The following is a 27,227-nucleotide window of genomic DNA, read 5'->3' as shown; positions in this document are numbered from 1 at the left end:
AAGTAACAAGGCACAGTGGGGTTATTACCTTATTTCTATCAGGTACATATGATTAAATAACCAATTTCTTAGAAACAAAATGGAAACAAACCCCCATAAAACCAACATAAGTTCATTTTCATCTTACTAGAATTTGAGCTTCTTGAAGTAATAAAAAAAATTCTTTGTACATATATTAAACCATTTAATTACAATGGTTTGTGATATTTTTAATGTTCTCATTATTAACAAAGAATATAAATTGGGTATTCAGAACACATATTAATAAAAGTTAATTAACTGATCGGAGTACACTTTTCTGAATTAGTGTTTGAACATTTATCAAAGGGTAGCTAAGATTCTTCCCATGGATATTAAAAGCAGCAGCAAAAACTTGCTAGAGCACTTACCCTGTGGTTTACTCTGCTGGAAGGTTTTCTAAAGTATGTGTAGACCACCTGACTCTTGGTATGAAAGCATTATGTAACAACAACTTGGCTAATAGGCCCAGCATTCCTGAAGTATCCCAAGGCTGTGGGTCAGAATTCAAACCATCTCATGCCCTTGTCACAAAGCTTATTGTCATAACTGGCAAATTTGCTGTATGCAAATGGCAAATTTGCAGAGCACTCTCTAAAATAACATTTATTGAGCTGTTGGTTATTTTCATATGCATTTTATCTCATTGAATATTTGGGTGTTCATTCAATTTATAGGTGACAATACAGAGGCCCAGAGAGGTTAACTAATTTTCTCAAGGTTGCAGTCAGCCAGCAGAAATTAGGAGATTTGAACATGAATCTTCTAATGTGAAACTGAGAACTCCTTGCCCTGTGTGTGAGTAGGTTGCTTTGACAAATATTTCTCAGGCTTCTAAGGAATTGTTTGCTTCAAGAGGGAAACAGATATCCATTCTCCACCCCTAACCCCCAACCCACCAACACCACTTCAACTGACTTGAGCAAAAGAAAAGATTATTGGAAGGATTCAGGCATAGGAAATGCCACCAGGTCTCAGCTAGGGCTGGAGAATGGAATCAGGAGCTGAAGTGCTTTTGTTTCTCTGCTGTTCTTAGGCATCCCATCTCTGCTTCTGACTTCAGCTTCATCATTTGCTGCCATAAACATGGGATTTCTCTGCTCCTGGTAGACAGTACTAGTCCAGCCTGTCTGCTGTGTGTGTATACAGAAGGAGAGAGATTAGAAGACAGGAGGATAACACAGTCCCACAGTTGTGACCCATACTCAGAATATCTGATATGGGAGTCAGTAGAGGTGAGGAGGACATAATTGGTAGAGAAATGATCTGCATTTATACAAAGCCTTTCTTGTACTATGGTATTAAACTTTGATAGTTAAATCTGATTCTCCAACTTGATTTGGAGCAATTTTATGAATATTAATTGGTTTCTGTTGTTTGGGTTTGTGTATGTGTTAAGTCATTTCAGTTGAGTCTGAGAATCCCGTGGACAGAGGAGCTTGCGAGCTACAGTCCATAGGGTTACAAAGAATTGGACAAGACTGAAGGGGCTTAATATGCATTCATGAATATATACAGTCATGTCTCTATGTCTGTGATTATATTCTGAAAATGCACATAATCCTATTTATGCAAGCATTTTATTCCTACTAGTCAACTGAGAGTCATCTTCATTAAAGAAATAGTTTGATGTCTCTTAAAAATACAATGGGGAAAACATTGTCTTATTATCATCTGTAGACTAATTACTTGTGCTTATACAACTATCATTTGGTTAATATTAGCAAGAACAAAGTAATGCCAAAGATGAGAAATGACACTTCTGTTAGTAGAACATGTCAACCTGAAACTGTGTTTTCAGCTCCCCTGATATAATAAAATACTCTGAGTAGACATCTTTAGCAACAGACATGGGTGAGTGGTCCTCCGAAGAATTTTCCTCCAAAGAGGTTTTTATAGACAAGAGGACCCTTGAGGCAACCATCACAACTCTTTTCAAGTTAATGCTGTATGAAAGCCTTAAATTTTCAGTTTCTAAAAACTTGTATTTGTATTTGAAGGTCAAAAGTAAAAATGTCAATCCCATAATTACCTTCTTTTGTATGTGGTAAAAATAATACAGGAACTGCTGAAGTCATCCCTTTATAAAAATCATCTTATCTTTCTAATGAAAGTGAAAGAAAGTATAAGTGAAAGTTGCTCAGTCATGTCCTACTCTCTGCAACCCCATGGACTTCAGTCCGTGGAATTCTTCAGGCCAGAATACTGGAGCGGGTAGCCTTTCCCTTCTCCAGGGATCTTCCCAACCCAGGGATCAAACCCAGGTCTCTCTTCTTGCTTTACCCACTGAGCCACAAGGGAAGCCCAAGAATACTGGAGTGAGTAGCCTATCCCTCTCCAGTGGATCTTCCTGACCCAGGAATCGAACCGGAGTCTCCTGCATTGCAGGCCGATTCTTTACCAACTGAGCTATTAGGAAAGCCCATCTTTCTAATAAACATAGATATTAAGTACATTCTTGGGTGACATCCTGGTTAAAAAACATCCAAAGTAAGAACCTTATTTCTTACAACTGATCACTGAGCTGTCCACCCCTCAAAATTCAACTCAATAATCATATGACTAATGTATCAAACTTTAAATACTTTACATTTTTGCATATTATTTGTGCTTTGTATGACTGTAGAAATTAGCTCCTTATAACTCTAGTATTGATGTGCTTTCTTTTGAGAGGGGTTGCTTTCTTGATTTTTTAAAAAATTGAAGTATAGTTGATTTACAATGTTGTGTTAATTTCATGTGTGTATCAAAATAACTCAATTATATATATATATATTTCAGATTATTTTCCTTCATATGTTATTACAAGGTACTAAGTACAATTCCCTGTGCTATACAGTAGGTTCTTATTGGTTATCTATTTTATATATAGTAGTCATGTGTTTTCTTAACCTATATTATCTTAGAGAGAGAATAGTCATGTTCTTGATAAGCAGTAGTTTTTTTTTTTTTTTTTTTCTTTTTTGCTACACTTACCTGACTTGTGGGATCTAAACTCTCAGACCAGAGATTGAATCCAGATCACAGGAGTGAAAGCCCAGAATCCTAACCACTTGACCACCAGGAAACTCCCAACAAACTATAGATTTTTAAGAGGTGTTGGTCTTTGTTCGGGCTTCCCTGGTGGCTCAGAGGTTAAAGCGTCTGCCTGGAATGCAGGAGACCTGGGTTCAATCCTTGGGTCGGGAAGATCCCCTGGAGAAGGAAATGGCAACAAGGTGGGTAATTGATATATGGGTTCATTTTACTATTTACTTTTTTGAATGATACTTTTTAGAGAGAGAAAGAGGGACATAGCTGAAAAATAGCGGCAATGATAAGGAAATGCTGCAAGGAGAAGATGAAACATCTTCATCCTAAAAATCGTGGTATGTTCATTTTTATGGGGCACCTAAGCATGAAAGGTAATAGAAGTGATAGGATGTACTAGGAAGCAGAAATAGAGAAACTGGAAAAGCTTGCAAGTCTCCTTGAATCATTTCATTTGAAATGCTTTATCATTTTGTTGTGAATGCCATATGAGATGTACTTAGAGTCAAGTTTAATGAATATACATTACAGAGATAAATGGTTCATGAATTCACCATCATTTTGGATTATGCATTATTGCTCTTTAAAATCATTAGTTTGGAAAATTGAGATTTGATTGTAATTTGCAATTTCTTAGCATGCTCTGACTGGGCAAAAAAGGAAGTACTCTGGATAAGGGCCAGATTTCAGAGCAAAATTTACAGATGCAAAGTGCTTGATCCATAAAGTAGATAAAGTACATAATCTGCAATCAACTATAAAGTTTGACCATGGACATGGTTGGTGAACCCAAGCCCATGTGCCCAAAGCTCAGTGAGGCCAAACCAATGGGAACATCAGAGTTTCGAGCAGAAAAAGGTTTATTAATCACAGAGGCACCAGCCTGGAAGATGGGAGACCCATATTGATCTCAAATCCATCTTGCTGACTCACTAGGGTGTAAGATTGTTAAAGGCAAATGGGGAGGAGAAGGTCTCTATAATCCTGAGTTCAGATAAGGTGCGGCAGACTTTCTGGCACCACTTTGTGACTTCCTTTGCCCCCAGTGATGGTGGTTATTCTACTTGTTCCTAGTTTGGTCTAGTGATCTTCAACTTTCCTCTAGAAGAGAGTAGAGACAGTAGTTGAGGCATTTTGTTATCTGTTTAGGGCCTAGGTGATGGTTCAGGAGTTTCAGTTCTCAAGTGACCCTATTTTTAAGTCTGCTTGGGGCCAGCTGGTTGAAGCCACAGGGTGTTACCTCATCAGTTTGGGTCCATAAATCAAGGCATAGGCTTAAGCTAATTATCACAGAAAAGATTATGTTGTATTTGCTTTCTCTTTAATTTTGAGTTCCCTCACTTCACAGTTTGGATCTGTTCTTTGGAACTGAGTGAAGTTCTAGGACTGTAAAGCCTTTTTTCTATAAACAGAAAGGCATATTTACTTGGGACTGTCTCTCAAGGTTCTGCTTGGTTTCAGTCCCCCCTTTTTTCTTGGAAGCTCATCAATCTTGACAGGAATAGGAGTCGGACAAGAAAGGGAATAGAGATTAATCATAAACTTGGCAAGGGAACTTGATTTAAGGTGGACCTAGTTTCAGAAATACCAATAAAATAACCCAAACTTTGAGTTCTAACATCAGGGCTCATACATATTCTAAAGTCACTTTCTGTGCAGCTAGGTTTTTTCTAGAGATTAGTGCAATTCTTTATCTAACCCAAATGTTTATTGAGCAAAATTTCTTGTCCAGAACTGTATAAAGAGTCACTTGAGGACCTTTATGGTACAAGACTGTATTTTTGCATTTTGAAACTGAATAAAGCTTTTTACCCCTTGGGCCATGATAGGATATTTAATGTCACATAAAATCACAGATTCTTTCCTTGAAACCTGAATAAATCGGTGGTCTTCCTTTTAACAAAAAGGATTTTTAAAAAGGGCTATTATATTCCTCATTTGATGCTACAAATTCACTAACAACTCAACACCCAAGCCTTTAGAAATGTTGTATATACTTAGTCTATTTTTCCACCTAATATTCACTCCTGAGCTTGGTGCATCTTTCTTTTGCCTCCTAAACTATGTAAGTCACTCTTTCCAAGTCACCAATGACCTCCTTGTCATAAAATCTACTTTTTTTAGTCCATTTCTCACTTGACTTTGGGACAGTAGTTGATGCTGATAAGTACTCTCTTCTTTAGGAAATATTATTTTCCTTTGGCATCCATGACACTACTGCCCTCTTCTGCTCTTCTTTTTTCTGCTTCTGGGCAATTTAAATGATGACCTCTTAGGCTCCTTTGTGAGCCCATGTTCTTCTGTCCTTTGCCTCCCTTGGGATTTTGAAGTAGGCTCCCTTCCCTTGCACTCTGTATACTTGTATCAGAGGACAGTATTACTCTTGAAGCATCAGTCATTGTCTTTGTGATTTTCAAATCTCTATCTCCAAGTATGACCCATATCCTGAGCTTCAGGACAATGTATCTACCTCTCATATTGAGAGTTTATATTGATGTTTCTCATACACCTCAAATTCAACATATTCCAAATGGAAAACTTCATCTTACTCCCTCTGAGACTACAGCTTGCTTGTCTTCCAGTATTATTGTCTCAGAGCGTGGCACCACCACCTGTCAATTGCTTTTTGTCCTTGATGCTTTTCACACTTTCTTCTTTCAATCAAATATCAAGATATGATCTCTTGATTTTTGCTTCCTCTTTCTATTCTTGTTGCCATTATCTTTGCATTTCCCATCATTATCTTAGATTTCCTATCATTTCTTTCCTTAAATACTGTAACGGTCTCCTAATTAGCATAGCTATCCTGGCTAGTTCTCTAGTTCACTTCCAGGCTCTTCTCTCAATTCCAAGTGGTCCTTCTCTAATGCATTTCTAATCAGGGTACTTCCATGATTAAACCGTGTCTGTATCCTGTTTCACTTAAGAAGAAATCATGGTAATTATGTAACTTTGCTGCTGCTAAGTTGCTTCAGTCGTGTCTGACTCTGTGCAACCCCATAAACGGCCTCCTACCAGGCTCTTCTGTCCCTGGGGTTCTCCAGGCAAGAACAATGGAGTGGGTTGCCATTTCCTTCTCTAATGCCTGAAAGTGAAAAGTGAAAGTGAAATAATTCAGTTGTGTCTGACTCTTGTGACCTCATGGATTGCAGCCTACCAGGCTCCTCTGTCCATGGGATTTTCCAGGCAAGAGTACTGGAGTTGGGTGACATTGCCTTATCTGTATGTAACTTTAAGAGTCTGTATAATTTGGTCCATTGCCTAAATACTAAGGGCTTCCTAGGTGGAGCTAAAAAACCCACCTGTCAATGCAGGAGACATAGGAGGCATGGGTTTGACTCCTGGGTTGGAAAGATCCCCTGGAGAAAGGCATGGCAAGCCACTCCAGTGCTCTTGCCTGAAGAATCCCATGGATAGAGAAGCCTGGTGCACCATGGTCCATATGGTCGCAGGGTCAGACACTACTGAAGTGACTTAACACGCACACACGCATGCGTGACTAACTACTATCTAGTCTCATCTCTTGTGATTTCCCTTCATATTTCAGGTCTTCACTTATTGAAATTCTTTCCATTCTTCTAGCACACTATGACTCTTCTTGCCCATAAATTTGAATGTATATCCTCTTCCAGGAACACTCCCCTCCTACTCCTTGCCTTTTATTTGGCTCACTTCTATTTAACTTTCAGAAATCCTTCTATTTTTTTCCCCCTCAGAAGCATCGCCTGATCCTTTAAACTAGGTGAAGTTAGGAAAGGAAACCATTGCAATTTGTATACCCACTATGATAACAATTATCATAGTTGTTTCATTTTCTTTTATGTGTTAGGGGTAGTGGGAAACAGACTGTGTACTCTCTAAGGTAGAAATGATATGTATTTGCTTGTGATTACATTGCACCCCTGAGCCCCCGTGACTGACAAACTGTCTGACACAGTTTTTCAGTTCATACTTGCTGAATGACAAATGCAGAGAGAATAAAATTCATTGTATGCGAAAAGCAAGAGGCAAGTCATTTCAATATAATGGCAAAGGGTACATTTTCACTTATATGTTTATTGCAAATGGAGTAAATGGTGTACCAATGAATCTGGAGGGGACTCTATGGAACGTTTTATGTTGGTGGCTTACATGGCTCCTGACACATGACTGCATCTATAGAAGGCAATCAATAATTATTGAATTAAATGTTTGCAATGACTTTTATTTGAATAAGGGAAGGAATTAAGCTCAATATGTGCTGTTTATTTTTGGATCCACTAAATATATATATATATATATATATATATATATATATATGATTAAGGGGAGCTGTGGTGGTAAATATTAGAATGCAGGGTAATTTGGGGGATAATTTCTTCTTCAGCTTTTTTTTTTTTAATTTACCACACTGCTTTCATTCACTTTTATTTTCTAGAAGTTACTTACTTATATCAGAAAACATACCTTACTATTTATCTATTTCAACAAAGTATCAGATTTAATATAATGCATATGTACCAAATTTAATATAATGCATACGTATCAGATTTAATATAATGCATATGTTCTAAAGTTCATCCAAAGATATTAATAATGGAAATATCAAACAAAGATTGTTCCAGTCTGATGTGGTTATATGTCATTAATTAAAAGGACAATATTTTCCTACAAACTCTATACTCCTTGTATATTCCCTAACTCAGGAATAGTACTATCCTGTTGAAAAAACTATAAAAACTAATGTATTTGACACTTGTCTCTCCCTCATGACCTATGTTCATTTACCTCTTGATTAGCTCTCAAATTGGTCTCCTAGATCCATTTTCACTGTTGTTAATCTAGTCCAGGCTATTATCTTCTCCTGCCAGAAAATTTGTTACAACCTGCTAAGGAGTCTATCTACACCACCATGTCCCCTGACAGCTTACTCTCCACTCAGCAGCCAAACCAATCTGATTATGCTCTGCTTAAAATCTTCAGTGACTTCTCATCAACCTTGAATAAGAATGTCCCACTCTTCATGTATCTTCTGACTCCACAGTGCTACCACACTTAATAGTTAGATGCCATACGCTCATATGTCAATTCCAGACTTTTCAAATTCCCATCCATCTTTTCACTTATGCAATAAGATAGATATTTTTTAAAATGAAGATGTTGGAATTTTACCACAAATACTCTCTGATAGGGTGAATTAGTCATTCATTCAGACATTAGATTTCAAATTTTGAACAATAATACTCAATCCTACCCTCTGACTGATTGTAAGTTAACATAGTCTTTCCTTTTGCCCACATTTTTGGATAAGTTCAAGGGCTCATGTGCTTTCTTTATGATGCTTGTAGATTCTACAGTGTAGATGAGCAGAGATCCCTGAGGGAATAAATCACTTGTTCAAGAGCACATAATGAGAGTACATAGAAGAGATCAGTCATCTTGCTTTAATGTTCTTTTTTTTTTTAATTTGGATTTTGATGAGAATAGGGTATATGCTTAAGAACTGTCACTTTTTAGGACTGAAAGTGAAGAATCAAAGAATTAAAATGTTACAAGGTGTGCAGTTTTTGTCTATGGTAAAATGCACCATCTTGTTGAGTAGTCTATTATTTTTGATTTCAAAATGCAAAGTAGAATATAAACTGGGAAGAGAGGGAGAAGGAAGGTGAGACTTGAGTCAGAGAGATCCCTGAGAGGAGATCATTACATTAGTGTGGATTTTGGTAAAAATGTAAATATATTCAGTACTCAGACATTTATTTTTCCCTTCATAAATCAACACTTTACATTTAATGTCTTGTTTTAAAAAAAAGTCCTTAAAAATAGCTGAGTATTATAAAAACAGATCAGAAATGCAAATTACATAGTTAAAATGGAATCAAATTTATACTTTTATAATAACCTAAGCAAATATGGATATAAATTTTAGTCTTTTCAAGCATATGTCTCAAAGAACAGATAAGTATAGATACTGAAAAAAGGACTTAAAGAACATAAATAAGTCACTCTTAAATATGGAATAAAGGTCATATACCTTACTAGTAGCTTATTCAGAAAGCATTTTTAATCAAGTGAATTGGGAATAAGCTCTTTTTTTCAATGGGTAGTATTATGTAAAAACAAAAATTCGACTGAATCACTCCCAGAATATATTCCTAGTATCCTTCCAAATTTGGGTGGAAGAAATTATTATGTGCTTAAAACTGAAGATTTCAGAGAAGGTGTCACCATGTTGAGACTTGGTATTTTAGAGATCTTCATGAACAATGGCCAAACCCTGGTGGGTCAGATAGGAATATTTTAATTTACTGAAATTTCATAACCATTTTGATAAAAGTAGAATTAATCTTATAGAGAAATTCTTACAGATATTTTAATGACTCCTTTTAAAAATGAGGAGCTAAAGATACAAATATCTAAAAAATCTCATGATTATTATTTACAAGTTGTTGGGAAATGAATATAAAATTAAACAGCAGCAATAAGACAGAAGACTTGCCAAAATGTGGTTGAGGATCATGTATGATGAAGACAGAAAAGAGTATCTTGAATTTGCCAGGCTTCACAGAAGAAATAAGATTTAATCAATAGCAGAATTTTGCTAAGAGAAGTGAGGAAGGAAGTTAAAGACAAAAAGCATGAAAATATTAGGAAATCATTAGAGAGCAAAGTGTGAGAAAGAGAATGGTGGTTACAGATGAGGGTGGGTCACTTGGTAAGCAAAGATCAGAGAATCAAGGCTTTGGAGATCATTTTGGAATTTTGCTTTTTATGTTCATGAAATGGAAGCCATTGAAGAATTTTAATCAGAGGAATAAAGTTTATTATTGCTTACTGTATGCTAGGATGTTTACACCATTATTTTATGCAGTATCCATAACCAATCTTATAATGTAGGTACTGTTTACCACACTCACTTTGTATGTGAGAAAACTGAGGTGCAAAAAGGTAAAGAAGCAAATTACGGCTCCACAAACTTTCAGACCCAGCTTTCAATACAGCAGTGCAATGCCATAGGTGGGTCCTCTACCTCTTCTGCCATACTGCCTTTAACTTTGATAAACATACTACACAGAGGAGAAAGACAGAGAGGAGGAAAAGACTGGTGTGAGGATGATCCCTAAGGATGTCACAAAAGCAAGGCCAGACACGAAACACTGTGGGAAAAAATGGGTGGGGCTTGGATTGATTGCCTGTCAGTGAGATAAAAGGGAAGGGAGGAAATTAGGACAACACTCAAGTTCTGATTATTATTTTTTTTTTTTGGCTTCTCTGATAGCTCAGTTGGTAAATAATCCAATGAGACCCCATTTTGTTTCCTTGGTCCAGAAGATCCATTGGTGAAAGGAGAGGCTACACAAGCCAGTATTCTTGGATTTCCGTGTGGCTCAGTTGGTAAAGAATCTGCTAGCAATGCGGGAGACCTGGGTTCGATCCCTAGGTTGGGAAGATCCCATGAAGAAGGGAAAGGCTACCCACCCACTCTAGTATTCCGGCCTGGAGATTTCAATGGACTGGAGTCTTTGGGGTCGTAAAGAGTCAGACACAACTGAGTGGCTTTCATGTTCAAGTTCTGATTTAGCAACTGTGTGGAGAGTGTCCATTTTACAGTAATGGGGAATGCAGGGAGCGGACTGAAGGAACAATAGAGACCAGGAATGATGAATTCTACCCAGAACACGTGGAGATGGAGATGTCAGTCGGATGTTTAGAAAGGGCATTATGTGAGGGCTGGAGCACAGAAGGGGTGTGGCATAGTAGTGACGAGAGCTGTGTTTGTGTTAAATCACTTCAGTGGTGTTTGACTCTTCGTGATCCTCTGGCCTGTAGCCTGCCAGACTCTTCTATCCTTGGAGTTCTCCAGGCAAGAATGCTGGAGTGGGTTGCTGTGCTCTCCTCCAGGGGATCTTCCTGATCCAGGGATAGAACGCGCATCTCTTAAGCCCCTTGCATTGGCACCAGATTCTCTACCACTAGCGCCACTAGCACTTAGAGTCAAATCTAGACCACTAACCATGACTAAGTGTCTGATTACAGTTAATTATTTAAAGTGATGCATGTCAATGTATGGCAAAACCAATACAGTATTGTAAAGTAAAATAAAGTAAAAAAAAAAAAAAAACAAAACTATCACAAAGACTGCAAAGCCTACCCCGTCTCACACACATCTCATTCCTATACTGCTTTGCTTTCTGTTCCTATGGCATTTAACCCCTATGTATTATAGAAATTAGCTTTTAGAATGTCTACTTTCCTCTCAGACCAAATGTAAGAATGTAGACTCTACAAGGGAAAGTATTACTTTCTGGTTCTTTGTTTGGTCCCAGGTGTCTAGAATAATGACATTGTATTAAATCTCAATATATATTTGTGGAATAAAGGACAGTTTATTATTTTTCCCACTTTAAAAAAAATAAATAAAGTGATGCAGTAGAGATAGGGGACTAGTGTTACCAACTATTGCTCTTACTGTGAACCAAACGCTTAATGTCTTTTTCTGCAAAACAGTTTAGGGTTGGAGGGGATGGGTAGAACAGACATTTGACAGATACCTTTGGGGTTTTATCTTTATATTTTCTTGAAAACTATGCACTGTGTTTATTGTATAAATCCTATCGGCAGGTAATCTGGAAATTTACATAACTGACCACAAGGGGGAGAACTCTAATTCTACATTAAGTCATTACAACTGTAAAATAGCCTTAAAGTACTTGGTATTTTCAGTTGGTGTTAAGCTGTCCCATTTCCATTTCCTTATGGAAGTTTGGGGAGTTCTCTGCTAGAGATAGGTTTCACTGAATTGAAATGTGTTGTGGTGTTAAAGTTATGATAAAGTCACTGAATGCAAGAATCTCTTTGTATTAAGCAATAATTCTCCGGGAAGGAATCCAGATGCTTCTTTAATTAAAATGAAGACAGTATGAATTTTAAAATTCACTCTGGGAGGGTTTTTCCTTCCAAATAACATTATTTCAGTTGTCCTTCAAGAAAGCTATAATCTTTCTGAAAGTCTTTGGTTGCACTGAAACAAGAAGAAAGCCAACCTGTCACTCTGTTGCAAAATTATAGGTATCAAAGCAAATGGATTAGAATGGTTCTGGCCATATAAATGCCGTATGTTCCTTGACTATATATGAGTACATGTTACATGGTCATTGTTATATGGACAGTGAACATTGTATGTTCAGTATTTAAATGCTCACTTTGTTTTCAGTTTAACTTCTGTGCCTTGGTTTTATGTAAAGTGTAATTGTAAGGAAACTATAATTCTCATTGGGGTGAAAATTACCTTATGAGACTTTCTAATGTTTAATGAGCTACATTTTTGGACTTGATCAAATTAAATTACATTTGTAAGATATGAGTACAGTATTTCTGCATTTTATCAATATACCAAAACAGACACAGCTAAATGAGTGTTGTCCCCTTTAAAGATATAATATTGCTGAGCTCTATAGGGCTCTCAATAATGCAGCTGTTATTGGAAACTTATTTGTGCTTCCCCTTGGAGGCAGTGTCACACCCTTTTAATATGTTCGGTGTCAGCAGATTTTCCTTTGAGAGGGAGTTCAATATTTAAAAACAAGTCATTCTATGAATGAAGGTTGAATATTAAGTGAAAGTAGCTCAGTCGTGTCTGACTCTTTGTGACCCCATGGACTATAGCCTCCGTGGTATTCTCCAGGCCAGAATACTGGAGTAGGTAGCCATTCCCTTCTCCAGGGGATCTTCCCAATGCAGAGATTGAACCCAGGTCTCCCATGTTGCAGGCAGATTCTTCACCAGCTGAGCCACAAAGGAAGCCCACGAATATTTGAGTGGGTAACCTATCCCTTCTCCAGCAGATCTTCCCGACCCAGGAATCAAACCGGGTTCTCCTGCATTGTAGGCAGATTCTTTTTCAACTTAACTATTAAGGAAGCAGGTCACCAGTCAAATTGGAAGATATATTATTTGGGATCCAAAAAACTAGATATCACTAAGATATTTTAACTCCCTTTGATTTATAAACCTCCTTATCTGTCATAAAAGAGTCACATACTGTTTTTAGTAATGATGCTGTCACTGAAATGAGTTTAAACTCTCTTAAAGGTAACTATTTTCATATGAATAAACTCATTGTAAAATGTTCACTTAGCAAATAAGTAGTTTTATTTATACTCACTTTGTGTTTATTTTCCAGTTTTCACAAATGATACTTCAAAAATCCTTTAAATGTAAAATAAGTCTACTGTAAATCAGTGTTTTCATTTAGACATTTTCTATAACTTCTTTCAAAAATGACTCAGGTTTTTTATGTTTTTCTTTGACTAAATGAATTAAGTTTCTGTCAGTATGTTTCACACCAGAAAGTACTATAGATCAATAAAAGGTCTATGCGAGGAAGTCTCATGAAGTAATTTTCACCCCAATGAGGGTTATGATTTCCTTACAATTTCACACATTTTACTTCTGCTTCTATACCCAGTGACTAGCACAGTGCTTGGTCCCCTAGTAAATATTTACAAAATATTAGTTGCATACATGAATGAATAAATAAATATGTACATATATAAATAAACAAATATATATAAATACACATATATATATACATATATATATAATATACATATAAAATTATTCCTGTTATATATTTGTGTTCCAGACTGCTATTATAAACATCCACTCAAAACTTGGTAGCTTGAGTCAACACAAGAATTTCTGCTGTTCACAGATCTACAGTTTAGACAGGACCCAGTGGGAACAGTCCATCTCTACTCCACTCCCCCACACGGTGTCAGCTGCTCTGGCTTGAAATCCAGGGTTGGCTGGGAGCCTAGAGTCTGGAATTACTTGAAGGTTCACTCAGTCACATGTCTAGGGTGATACTGGCTGTTAGCTGGAACCTCAGCTGGGGATGTTATCTAGAAACCTGCTTGGATTGCTCACAGCATATTTTAGGTTCCATTCAAGTGATCAAGGCAAAGTACAAGGAATTTTTAAGACCTTGGAGGTCACATTGGATCACTTCTGTTGTAGTGTTTGTCTAGGCAGTCACAAAGGTCTACCTGATTTCAAGGAGAAGGGACTCAGAACCCACTATGAGATGAAAAGTGTTTAAGGTCATGTTGTAAGAGCATATGGGGTGAGATATATTGCAGTGGTCTTTTTTTTTTTTTTAAGGATATAATGTGCTGTACTTTTATATACTCAGATATGTAGTTTTACTTGTAAACTACTTCTGTTCACTTTAGAAAATATTGTTCCCAAACAAAATTTACCCTGTTAAATAGATTCATCTGCTCCAATGAACATTTATGGTTCATTTTCTCTTTCCTGCTTTTGCTTGTATCTCTTCTCTTAAATATGCTCATCTGCCCTTCAAAACCTCTTCCTCACATATATTCAAAGACTAAGACTGAAGCTTACTCTCTTTCTTTTTTTCCTCCCTACCTCTCTTCCTTTCTTTACTTCTATTTCTTTCTTCTTCTGTTTGTTTGTGTGTGTGTGTGTGTGTGGGTGTATGTGGCCTGGAAAGCTTTTACTCTAAACTAATTTTGTCAAGTAAACAGTATCTAATAGGTGACTTCTCATAGTTCAAAGAGTAAAAAGCATGTTGTTGAATATTAGGTGTTTAATATTTACCAAATTGATAAAATGTTTGTAAATTATGTATTCTTTCTTAATTTGAAGAGTTTTTTTCTCTAAAATATAGTTTTTGTTCTTAAATTTAAATGAAAGGAACTTCAAGTTCAGCTTAAAGTGAAAAATGCCATCCTTTTTCTAAATCTATTTTACTAAATTAAAAAATAGGAATGGTCTTTCCTGAAATTTGATTCTGATATGGAACAAATTATCATATTTTCTGCATATGACAAATCTGAGGTGAGTACTGAAATGGCTTTTTTCCCAAAAAGTAACTGAAATAAACAGTAAAAAATGAAACTAAAATGATATAACAGTATTTCTTCTATTCAGTCCAAAGTCTGTTTCATAGGATATTGAAGCAATCTGGGGATAAATATCACTGAAGTAGTAAGACATTTATGTTGTTTAATTGCTTAAAGCAGAAAATTTTAAATAGTGCAAAAAAGCATTAACCTTAGTAAAGGAAGGGGGAGACCAACTTGAAATAAGTTATATAGGAATTGCATATAGTTAGTTGCTATCCATGGAGAAGGAAATGGCAATCGACTCCAATATTCTTGCCTGGAAAATCCCATTGACAAAGGAGCTTGGTGGGCTATAGTACATGGGGTTGCAAAAGAGTTGGAAACAACTTAGCAACTAGAAACAAACAAAGAAAACAAACTTGAACCTGACAAAACCCCTTAACCCTTTGTTGTCTAATTTGTAGTTTGACTTGTGGTTTTGGTTCCAATTGCCAATACATATTTATTAACTTTCTGACTGTCCCATAGTTACGCAAAATTTCTGTGCTGTTCATTCGACCTATATTAAACAAGGATGTTGACCCTTCTCCAGCTACAATGAAGTTACAATCAATGCTTTAAAACAATTGTTTTGAACTTAGTTAATGGGGACTTCCCCGGTGGCTCAGTGGTAAAGAATCTGCCTGCCAACCTAGGGGAAAAGGGTTTGATCCCTGGTCCTGGAAGATCCCACATGGCACAGGGCAACTAAGCCTGTGCACCACGACTATTGAGCGCACACTCCACAGCCCAGGAGACACAGCTGCTGAAACTCCCATGCCCTAGAGCCTGCGCTCTGCACAAAGAGAGGCCACCACAATGAGAAGCCTGCATATTACAACTAGAGCAGCCCCCACTCAGCACAACTAGAGAAGAGCCCTAGCAGCAGTGAAGACCCAACACAGCCAGAAGGAAATAATTAATTTAAAAAGTAATTGCTATCTAGGAATGAAATGGAAAAATAACCAATTTGTTTATCTTACAAAGACTTTCCAAGGGAGGAATCATCCTAACATATCCCTGTCATAAATGTCTGTCCTGTGAATGGTGCTCAGTAAATGATTTGCATGAAAGAATTCAGTGCTTTCTGACAGTGTATTTTTTAGTCATTTCAAAAAACTATTGTGTTCTTTAGCTTTATAATTGCCTCAATGTTCTTGATTATGTCATCCAGAATATGAGAGTTTGAAACTATTTTGAAAGTTTAGGTTTTGTTTTCTGAGTTCAGGGATCATACATATAGAAATTACTCCCTCACTTGAGCTGTTAGTTTTTCCTACATACTGCTACTGTAATAACAATCACATATATCATATGCCATATTTCATTTTACACATATTCGCCTCCAACTTTAGGTTGCAACCAACTGAAGGGTTGTATTTTTCCCTGAAATAGTATACTCTTAGAACACATTACTATGTGGTGACAGCTTCTCACTGATGATTGAGAGAATGAATGAGAATCTGAATCTAGTGTTTGCCCTCTTTCATCTCTATTTTTCATTAAAAAATTAAGATTTTCCATCAATATGATATAAGCCTTTGAGAAACTTATAACCTTAATAAAACCCTTCACCATTGAAAATGATGTGTTGAATTTAATATTAGACCAGATAAATGTTCAAGTTTAATTCAACATATTTTTTAAAGATTAATCTATTACCTTTGTGTAGATCTCCATGTTGTTTCTTTTTTAAGGAGAGAACTTTAGGCATATTTTCCTTTTATTTAAGCAGCATACATTCCGTAAGAGATTTGACCACATTGACCACATCATCTCTCTTCATCCTAGAAACGGGAAGGAGCGGGCCATACCACCTCAGAATCTAGGATGACATGTATGGGTTTATTGTACATGTTTATAAAACCTTCTGGGTCCATTAATTCTGCAGAGTTGCACAAGTACTTTATTATTTGTTCTGGGAGGAGTAATTCGGGTGCAGCTTGGTGCAAACTGTCTCCTGGGCCTTTCGGGCTCACTTTCACAGTCTTGAACAGGTGAAGAGCTAGTTTGTGTGTCTGGATGAGGAATTCTGTCATGACCTCTTGCAGGGACTGTGTCTGTGTCACGTCATCTAGGTACATGACCGGTGCTTTTATTACTGAAACATGCCACTGCATAAAGAGCCTTGTTGGGATATTGTGGGACATGACTATAATCTTCATTCCTTGAATAAAAAATTCCATGTCATCCTTTTTATGGCTCAGGTAATCTAAAAGAATTTGGTACAAAGTACCACTGGAGGACTCCAGGATATGCAGAATGGAAGTAGGATATATGAGCAACAATCCTGTCACTGCTTCTCCTAGGTGTCGTTTCAAAATTGACTGAAACAGTTGTTCATAGTAGTCAGCAATATCTTTTTTTTCTATGTTTGCTGTTATCCTGGCCACGAGGAACATCCTATGAAGAAGGAATTTCTTTAGTTGTAGTCTTTGCTTTTCTTCCTGAAATTGCAAGTAATTGCTACGTGGAACTTGTGGCATTAGAGACTCCAGTGGCAAATTCTTTTTGTTGGTCTTTCGGGGATGGCTTCCAAAGGACATGGTGAGTCTTATTTATTCCGCCAGATGATTTCGTTTTTTAGCTTATTACAGTAGTGACATTACCAGGCTACTTCTTTGGTGATAAACTCATTTTTGTTTCTTGTGACCATAAAAAAAAAAAAACAAACAACTTAGTTGTTCAAATGCTTCCAAGTGTTATCAATAAATAGTATCTTTGAAATAAAAGAGACTGTTGAAACAAGAATCAAATTATAGAATTTTGTTTTAAAATTTACAATGAGATAACTAGCACTCATATCACAGGAAGAAACTCTCCAACAAACTGGGTGGTAGGAAGAAGATAGAGCTTAGTCTAGAATAAGTTCACTGTATCATTGTTTACACTATTATTATTATTTTTTAATTTATAGAATTTTTTTCTCCCCATCTTGAACCATATATATACACACACACAAAGATGAATGTATTCACTGATATTAACAAAAGTGAAAGTGAAGTCTCTCAGTCGTGTCCGACTCTTTGCGACCCCATGGACTGTAGCCTATCACGTTGCTCCGTCCATGGGATTTTCCAGGCAAGAGTGCTGGAGTGGATTGCCATTTCCTTCTCCAGGGGATCTTCCGGACCCAGGAATTGAACCCGGGTCTCCCGCCTTGCAGGCAGATGCTTTACCATCTGAGCCACCAGGGAATCCCGATACTGTAGCCTTGGCATTACATTAAAATGTCTTTTCATTTATATAATGGTAAATACAGATTCTTTTTGGTCAAACGTTTTAAAGGATAGCTTTTATGATAATTCCTCAATTTATACATTTAACTGACCAATAAATTTTTAAAAATCTGGGAATCTCTTAACTACTAATTGGCTTCTTTAACCTTTACTCAGTACAGTGAAAGTTAATAGTATTGCTTGGATAATTAGAGCGAACTTTTGAAGTAAGTAGTTTGGGTTCTTTTTTTAAACTCCTATCAATAGACCTCAGAAATGGCTTTTTTTCTTTTGTTGTTGTTGTAGGGGTGAGATAAACAATTCTGTTACTTTTGACTTAGTGTTCTTACCAAACTATCTCTCTTCTCTGCAAGTCCATTTCTTTCTTTCTTCAAGTACCTCCCCCTTTTTCCTGTCCTCGAGGTCCCACTGGCTCCATCACTGTTGCAACTGCCGGTGTCTCGGGTGTTCTCAGGTGCCCTGTGTTCCATTCTGGTTTCCATGGTGCCCTGGGAAATCCGAATGTCAATGGTATTAAAGGGCCAAAGTACACTGGCAACTCTGCTAGATGGTGGACCTGGAAATCCCAGACATTTTCTCTTCTTTTTGTCCACAGTTTATAGAAGAGGAAACCAAAGCACAGATGAGTGCTGTACCTTGCATGCAATTAGCTGAACTTGATTTCTACATGGAATATTAGATTATAGAATATTGCTTTAAAATTTCTTTCTAACCTTTCACTTTCAGTTCAGTTCAGTTCAGTTCAGTCGCTCAGTCATATCCAGCTCTTTGCGACCCCATAAATCGCAGCACGCCAGGCCTCCCTGTCCATCACCAACTCCCGGGGTTCACTCAGACTCATGTCCATCGAGTCGGTGATGCCATCCAGGCATTTCATCCTCTGTCGTCCCCTTCTCCTCCTGCCCCCAATCCCTCCCAGCATCAGAGTCTTTTCCAGTGAGTCAACTCTTCGCATGAGCTGGCCAAAGTACTGGAGCTTCAGCTTTAGCATCATTCCTTCCAAAGAACACCCAGGGCTGATCTCCTTACTTTAGAACACTCTAAATTACTTCTGCTATTTTTCTCAGTGCACACCTTTGTGCTCTGGAGCCAAATGTTTCTGAAGAAACAATCTCCCAATGTCCTTTTGTCTTTGTAAGACAAGGAGAACAGATTAAATACCATTAATTGGTTATTACCCTGTGTCGTGTAAGCATCTAGTCAAGAATATCTGTGCTGTGCTTTGTTGTTTCAGTCGTGTCTGACTCTCTGCAACCCCATGGAGTATGGCCCCCAGGCTCCTCTGTCTATGGGGATTCTCCAGGCAAGAATACTGGAGTGGGTTGCCATACCACCACCATCCCCCCTCCCCCACGGATCTTCCCAACCCAGGGATCGAACTCAAGTCTACCTCATTGCAGGTAGATTCTTTACTGTCTGAGCTACTAGGGAATCCCCCCTAATAGCATACATTGAATTAAAAGTGAACACTTATTTCATTTAAATTTGATACCTAAAATTTAAATGTTACCTTCTGAAAAACTGATAATGTAATTTCCTTGAGATATAAAGAGAGCTGTATCATGAACTATATTCCTTTTCTTCTCCGACTGTTAGGAAACCTAGAGACCAATCTCTGGCTTCCCAGAGTGATAAGGATTGATGCTGACCTTCAAATCAGGATGATGTTCCCACCCCTACTTATCTGCTATTCCTGGTCTAGTTTTCTTTTTATTTTATTTAACCCTCACTATTTTAAATTTATTATTTTAATTTACAAAATTTCTTTTAGATGACTCAAGTCTGTTGTGAAAGCAAGTCAGGCTATAAAAAAATAATCAAATATAGACTATCCGACTATTGGGATGCTACTCAGGACTTTAGACAGCTTTGAATGTGATTCATGGAGAGTATTCATTTTGTTCATTTGTAGCAAGTATAATTAGAGCTGCCAATTTTTTGCTTTGACAATTGGCAAATTCCTTTTGGCAAGTTTGATTTCACTTTTGTATGGGTGTAAGAAGCAGAATATAGTTTATTTTGAAATGAGTACTGCCAATTAGCTTTTTTTTTTTTCCCTAAGAAATCTTTTACCTCCTTGTTATTCTTTTTGCCATTGATCTTTTATTTCTTTCATTAGCATGGTTATCATTTCTTCAACATCTCTTTTGGTTCATTACTAAATGTTGGCATATACTTCTTATTTCAGAGGCAGAGGTCTCTGCAAATTGTAAGAGCCACCCCATTCTGTCTGCTCCCCAACCCAAGCATGCTTGTTCCTTCTCTGTTCATCAATCACACATATTAATAATTTTCATCTCTAGCTGAAAATTTAGAGCTTTCCCCATATATTCTCTCAGAACCCACATACCATTGCTATTCCCCTGCCCTCTTTCCTACAGCTGTGTGATGTGCTCAGTCGTTCAGTATCCAATTCTTCGTGACCCAGGGACGGTAGCCCGCCAGGCTCCTCTGCCTAAGAGACTCTCCAGGCAGGAATACTGGAGTTGCCATGTCCTCCTGAGGGGATCTTCTCAACCCAGGGATCCAACCCAGGTCTCCTACATTGCAGGTGGATTCTTTACCATCTGAGCCACCAGGGAAGGCCCCAAGAACATCTAATTTTGCCAGGAATTTATAGGAGAGGAAACTAAGGTATGGGGTATGCAAGTACCTTGCACACAATTTAAATATGCTCTCAATAGCCTCCGTGCTCTGTCTATCTGAGGTAAAGAGAAGATGAATTATTCTGTCTTTTCATCATCACAGGGTCATTCTTTGCTCTTCTATGACATGAAAGTTCCACTACAAATGGAAGTTAGCATATGGTTTTAATAAAGTAAATTGAAAGGAAAACTCCTACATTATACCTGTGATCCAAAAAATTGATGTACTGTCTTTAATTTCTCATTCATTTTGGATTTATCTACACCTTTGATGCACCAGATAATATAAGTTTCACTGTAAGAATCACAAAAGTGGAAAATACCTGGTTGCTAATTTTAGGGGTTTAGAGTCCATTGGGGTGGGAGATGTCTATGAAAAACATAATAAAACCAGACAAATGTTTGTGCTTTATTTTTTTTTTATGTTTATTTTTTTTTTGAAATTTTTTTATTTTTTTTTTTAAATTTTAAAATCTTTAATTCTTACATGCGTTCCCAAACATGAACCCCCCTCCCACCTCCCTCCCCACAACATCTCTCTGGGTCATCCCCATGCACCTGCCCCAAGCAAGCTGCACCCTACGTCAGACATGGACTGGCGATTCAATTCTTACATGATAGTATACATGTTAGAATTCCCATTCTCCCAAATCATCCCACCCTCTCCCTCTCCCTCTGAGTCCAAAAGTCCGTTATTCACATCTGTGTCTTTTTTCCTGTCTTGCATACAGGGTCGTCATTGCCATCTTCCTAAATTCCATATATATGTGTTAGTATACTGTATTGGTGTTAGAACACTAAGGTAGAAAGGATGGCTGGGATTTCTTAGAAAGTTTAATGAGAGAGTTCGTATTTGGGCATGGCCTTCACGGAAACAACTGGGGAGTGGCTGTGTGTAAGTGTTTTGAATTCATTACTTTACAATGTCAGGATTAGCTGAACTTGATTTCTACCTGGAATATCAGATCCCACTCTAACCTTTCATTTGTGCTCATGTACTTGGGAAACAGAACACTCTAAATACCTTCTACTGTTTCTCTCAATGTGTTGACCCATCTATACATTTAGTGTAAGAGAATCAATGGTCTAAAAAAAAAAAATGGCTAACAACTTGGATAGAACTTTTCACTAAGCATTTTGTTGTTGTTGTTGTTGTTTAATTGAAGTATAGTTAATTTGGGCTTTCCAGGTGGCACTGTGGTAAAGAATCTTCCTGCCAATGTGGGAGGCATGGGTTCAGTCCCTGGCTTGGGAAGATCCCCTAGAGTAAGAAATGGCAACCCACTACAGTATTCTTGCCTGGAAAATTCTATGGACAGAGTAGCCTGGCAGGCTACAGTCCACTGGGGTTGCAAAGAGCTGAACAAGACTGAGCAAACACACATGTGGTACATAGTTGATTTATTTTTACAGTAGTTCAGGTATACATAAATTATTAAGTAGACAAAACATATTTGATTTAGCAGAGCAAACCAAAGTAAGCTTAGTTACCAAGAGAATACTTAGGTGTTTTAAGATTTATAAAAAATAAAAGGGAAACTAGTTTAATTCTTGAGTGTTTTTTCTCTTGGCAAAAACATTATGGAACAGTGTTTGGTAATTATTTATCAAGGAGATTCAGGCTAGAAATACTTTGTCATTTAGTATAAGCATTTAACAGATGTCTAGTCTTTGTAGAAAAATATGCCAGACAGTGTGGAGGTATTCTTGTGAGTCAGATATTGTACCCGCACATGAAAAACTCAATCCTCTTACTGGAGCTTAAAGTCTACACAATTACATTTAATACAGGGCTGGCGAGAAGAAATACTACAGTAAAGACAAACAATGAACACTGAAAACACAAATGCCAGAACAATTAAATGTTGCTGGAAGAATAAGCAAAGCCAGGCATGCAAAAAGTGTGATTTGTATGTCTGGTGGGTGGTGGTGGAGTAGAGATGGGGGTCAGGGAGGGTTTGGAAAAGACTAAGCTTGAAGCATAGAGAACAGAAGACATACATTCACTTCATTAAGAAAATAAGAATAGTCTGGCTTGACTAGAGTAGTTCTCAGACCACAGAACCTGCAGGTTTGTTAAATTGTTGATTCCTGGTCCCTAGCCCTAAAAGGTGTGAGTTAGTCTGCTTAAAGTGAGGTCCACTTAAAGTGAGGTCTGCTTAAAGTAAAGTGACTTTCTGACAGGTTCTCCCAGTAGCTCTGTCTATTTCACTTTAAGGCAGAATGGTCTGGCTTGTGGTGATTTAAACCTTGGCTATTAGAGACATCTTGTGGAGATTTTTTTTTTTTTTTAAAGCTGACTCCTGTTCTTATTTAATTAGTGTAGAATGGAACTCTCTATATTTGCAAAAGCCTCTCCTGGAGGAGGTTTGCTGGCATAGACTTGAGGGTAAGCAGAAGAAGGGAGTGGAAAACAAGAAACGAAGTTGCATCCAGCATTTGGAGAACCCAGACACATGCTCAGAGGTAGGAGAGAATGATTGAGCACATGTAATCCTAACTGTGTTTTAGAAAGTTGCCTGTGAAGAGAAGAGGAATTAGAGGTGTAGGATACTGGAGGCAGCCAGAGCACTTTTCAGAATTCTGCAGTTGGCAAATTAGTGCCCTACTGTCTGCCAGTCGACAACTTTGGTTTAGCTTTCCTGGAAAGCAATTTGATGGTATAGCTCACAAGCTTAAAAACTCATAATCTTTGATTAAGTAATATGTCTTCCAGATACATGTCATAAAGAAATAAAGAAATAAAATTGACAAAGATTTTAATGTAAAGATGGTTATTATAGAATTAAAAGAAAACTTTGAAAATTGAATAGATGTATTAATTATGGATTACTATGGTGCCCTGAAACCATCTGAAGAATATTTTAAGTGGAGGGAAAAATGGCATTCTCTAAAATAAAGAATATAATATACAAAATTATATGTACTCTGTGACCCTAATTTTATTTTAAAAATATAGAAACCAGAGTAGAGAGAAATCTAGCCAAATGTTAAAATTAGTGGAATTTGGTGGTGATATTTGCGTTGTATATTCATAATATTCTAAGCTTGTCTACATTATTGTTCTGTTTAGAAAAAGAAATTAACACTAAAAAAAAAAGGGCTGTGGTGATGGTTCGATGAAAGGTAATGCACGTTTTGTTCTGCTTGTGACTCTGGGCTCACTTATCAGCCCACTGATGGGTAGAATTCATAAAATGTTGGATCCTGAATCAGGCTAAACAAGGGGTGTTTGGGCCTAATGACTGAGTCAAGATAGGAAGATACAGAGATGAAAAATGGAGCAGTTATCAAGACACAGTGTAGGAGTCCAGAAAAATCTTACATGAAGTGAAATGTTTGCATAACTAGCCTAGAGCATACTACTGAGAGAAAGATAGGTCTTTAAAAATTTTAGCTCATATGGACAGTTAGAATTTCAACTAAAGGAGTTGCTGAGATGGAGGAAATATGCATGTCCTCACCAAGGTTTTCATGACTTAATTGGACGAGAGACATGAGAGATGCAAGGATATAAAGATGCTCTGTGGGTTTGAATGTTAGTAACTACAAAGTCTATGCTTTTTTTTTTTTAAATAGAGATGGAGGATAAAGGAGGAAACCTAGATTTTGGAAGAAAAATAGTTAGTATGTATTATGTTGAAATGGAGTTGCCATAGAAAGATGTAGGTATAAATGCAATTAGAATCTGGAGAACTGAGGTCTGGATTGTGATGCAAATTTGATAGTCTCCTACATTGAGGGAAGAGTTGAAACCATGAGAACCAAAATGATTGTGAGATAATGAAAGGAAACGAGACAGTGTAGGTGGACAAGAGTACCATGTAAACCTAACTTTAAGAAGTGGGCAAATGGGACTCAATGAAAGAGGTGGCAGAGCATTACAGGTGCAGAACAAAGGAAACGCAGGGCCATGAAGGTCACTATAAGAGAGATGTATAGAAGTAGATGGTAGAGTAAAATTCTAAAGAGGTAAAAAAGCTTGAGGACTGAGGTGACCTACTAATATCGGCAATTACAGGTTTCCTGGAGCCTTAAAAAAATAATAAAGTGGCTGAGAGAAACCAGTTTGCAATTGATCAGTTAGTCAATGTGGTCAAAGAGTAGACCACTCTTCAAAACATTTGGTGGTAAAGAATGAAAGTATCTGATAGTAAATTATAGAGGAGGAAGATTATAGGGTAATTATGCTTCAGTGATCCTAAGTTTTTTTCTAATAAAAACTAAAATGCTGTCTTTTACTAAATTGCTGTTGTGTCCAGCCGGTAAAGTGGAGTCTGAGAATAGAATCCATGTGTCATATGCTTTGAAAATATTTTAGGATCATCCCTTGTAACAGAGATGTTGGAGACTGCTAATAGAACTAAACTCTGAGCTTTGTTACTTTTCCTCCCTTACAAGATTTATTTTCTGGTTATTTGATGTTTGGAAGAACTCCAAAGATACATGGCTTGCTTAAACTTGCTGTGTGCTCTATGTCAGGTGACATTAGCACAACAAATCACAATTTAGTTTTTCAAAAATCTCTGAGTAATGGATCTTTGAGTATCAAAAATATCTGAGTATCTTTCTGTACACAAAGATAATTATGATTCACTTCAGTTTAGTTTCTCAGTCGTGTCCGACTCTTTGCAACCCCATTGACTTCAGCACGCCAGGCTTCCCTGTCCATCACCAGCTCCTAGAGCCTACTCAAACTCATGTCCATCACGTCGGTGATGACATCCAACCATCTCCTCTGTTGTCCCCTTCTCCTCTTGCCTTCAATCTTACCCAGAATCAGGGTCTTCCAATGAGTTGGTTCTTTGCATCAGGTAGCCAAAGTATTGGATATAATTATGATTGGAGTAATCTTTATAATTTCAGTACAAATATTTACTCTGGTCTATATATTATATTTACTAGAACACAGCATCAATAAGCTAATATCTACTCTGGTTCTTGCTTTTGGTTTACCTCTGATCAATGTGCTGTGGGGAATGAACAAAATGAACTCTAAACAAAGTTCAGAGTTGAGAGGGAACTTAGAATTGCTGGCATAACAAATTCCCCTTGCTGTTAAGGAAGACATAGGACAAAGAGGAGAATTAATAATATGACAGTCCAGTTGCTTATCTTATAGGAAGGATGACAAGAACACGTGTACATGAAATACTGAAAGAGGGAAATGATATTTCTTCCTAGAGTACTTTTGAGGAAATATGATAGATGTTTCAATGAGTAAAGTGGTGCTAGAGCTATTCAAGAAAGTTATAGGAATTTGAATTTAGTGATGCTCAATAGAGAACCATCACATATTTTTACACAGGGAAATAATATGTGGGTGCCACATTTAATGGTATTGATAACTGTATTCAAGACATTTGGAAAGGCACAATTTTAGAGTCAGAAATGCCTGCTAAAATATTGTTGTATTCCATAAATGTAATGAAGAGTTAGGCTACAATGATACTTTTTAAAGCATTTCTTCCTTGGGAACGCATGTACACCCGTGGTGGATTCATGTCAATGTATGGCAAAACCAATACAGTATTGTAAAGTAAAATAAAGTAAAAATAAAAATTAAAAAAAAAAAGCATTTCTTTTTAAAGGGAGAGTATTATTATTCCAAGTCTAAGTAATCATATATATTTTAAGTAACCAGAGAAACAGTGTAAATAGTAAAAGAAAGAATAGTGAAATATTTTTAAAAATTGGCTGTCCTAGACATGTAACTGGGTTTTTGTTAATTTAGCAGCAGATCTTTGTTATTGTGCAATCTTTTCAGCCCATGCTGAATTCGAAGCTCTTTTGCTCATTCTAATTTAGGAAAATTTAATATTTCTTTAGAAACATATGAACAATAGCAGTTTTGGACATTTCAGAGCCTTGTGGGATACTAAATATCATTTGTTTTAATATATGTGATTATAAATGTCACTTTATGTGTGAAGTGAGTTACAGAAAATGAAAGTTTACTAAGGTGGCTACTTTGGAGGACAAGTTCCCAGAGTCTTCAGTAACATGACAGTGGGGGCAGTGTAGGCATCTGGTCCTCCATCACCATTTTCCTGTGTTGGCATCTGCTGGAGATGCATAAAAGCCATTTTGGTCCATGCCTCACTTGTCATTATACTTCCTTGTTTCTACTACAGAGACCTCTCAGCTCTATATATGTCACTGTTGACCTCATAGAAAAACCATTTCAATATGGGTACTTATTCTTGGAGGGATCCTAGACAAATCTATCCTGGACTTAGTGTGTTGTTGTATGCGGAAATATTGATAAATAATTATATTGTGCCTCTTTCAGCCTTGAGAGGCTCTGAGGCTTACATTTTGTAAGATATTGGCTGAACTAACTAGAACGTCTTAACTCCTAACCCAATAGGATCTAGTTAGTAGAAATAATTATGATTTTTGTG

The 27,227-nt window shown here is 37.1% G+C and overlaps 2 protein-coding genes across 2 annotated transcripts in view; one reads left to right on the top strand and one right to left on the bottom strand.

The window, feature by feature from the left end:
- The window catches only part of ZNF804B (zinc finger protein 804B), a 572,217-nt gene that overhangs the window by 23,433 nt on the left and 521,557 nt on the right, over positions 1-27,227 (top strand). The window lies entirely within an intron of this gene.
- C4H7orf62 (chromosome 4 C7orf62 homolog) lies at positions 16,655-17,485 on the bottom strand. The gene has a single exon (XM_005679301.2). It carries the CDS (start codon positions 17,483-17,485, stop codon positions 16,727-16,729), a length of 759 nt encoding a protein of 252 aa, XP_005679358.1. The 3' UTR covers positions 16,655-16,726.

This window comes from Capra hircus, chromosome 4 (genome assembly GCF_001704415.2).
Source record: "Capra hircus breed San Clemente chromosome 4, ASM170441v1, whole genome shotgun sequence".
NCBI classification, from domain to species: domain Eukaryota; kingdom Metazoa; phylum Chordata; class Mammalia; order Artiodactyla; family Bovidae; genus Capra; species Capra hircus.
This window is presented reverse-complemented; position numbering and strand designations above follow the sequence as displayed.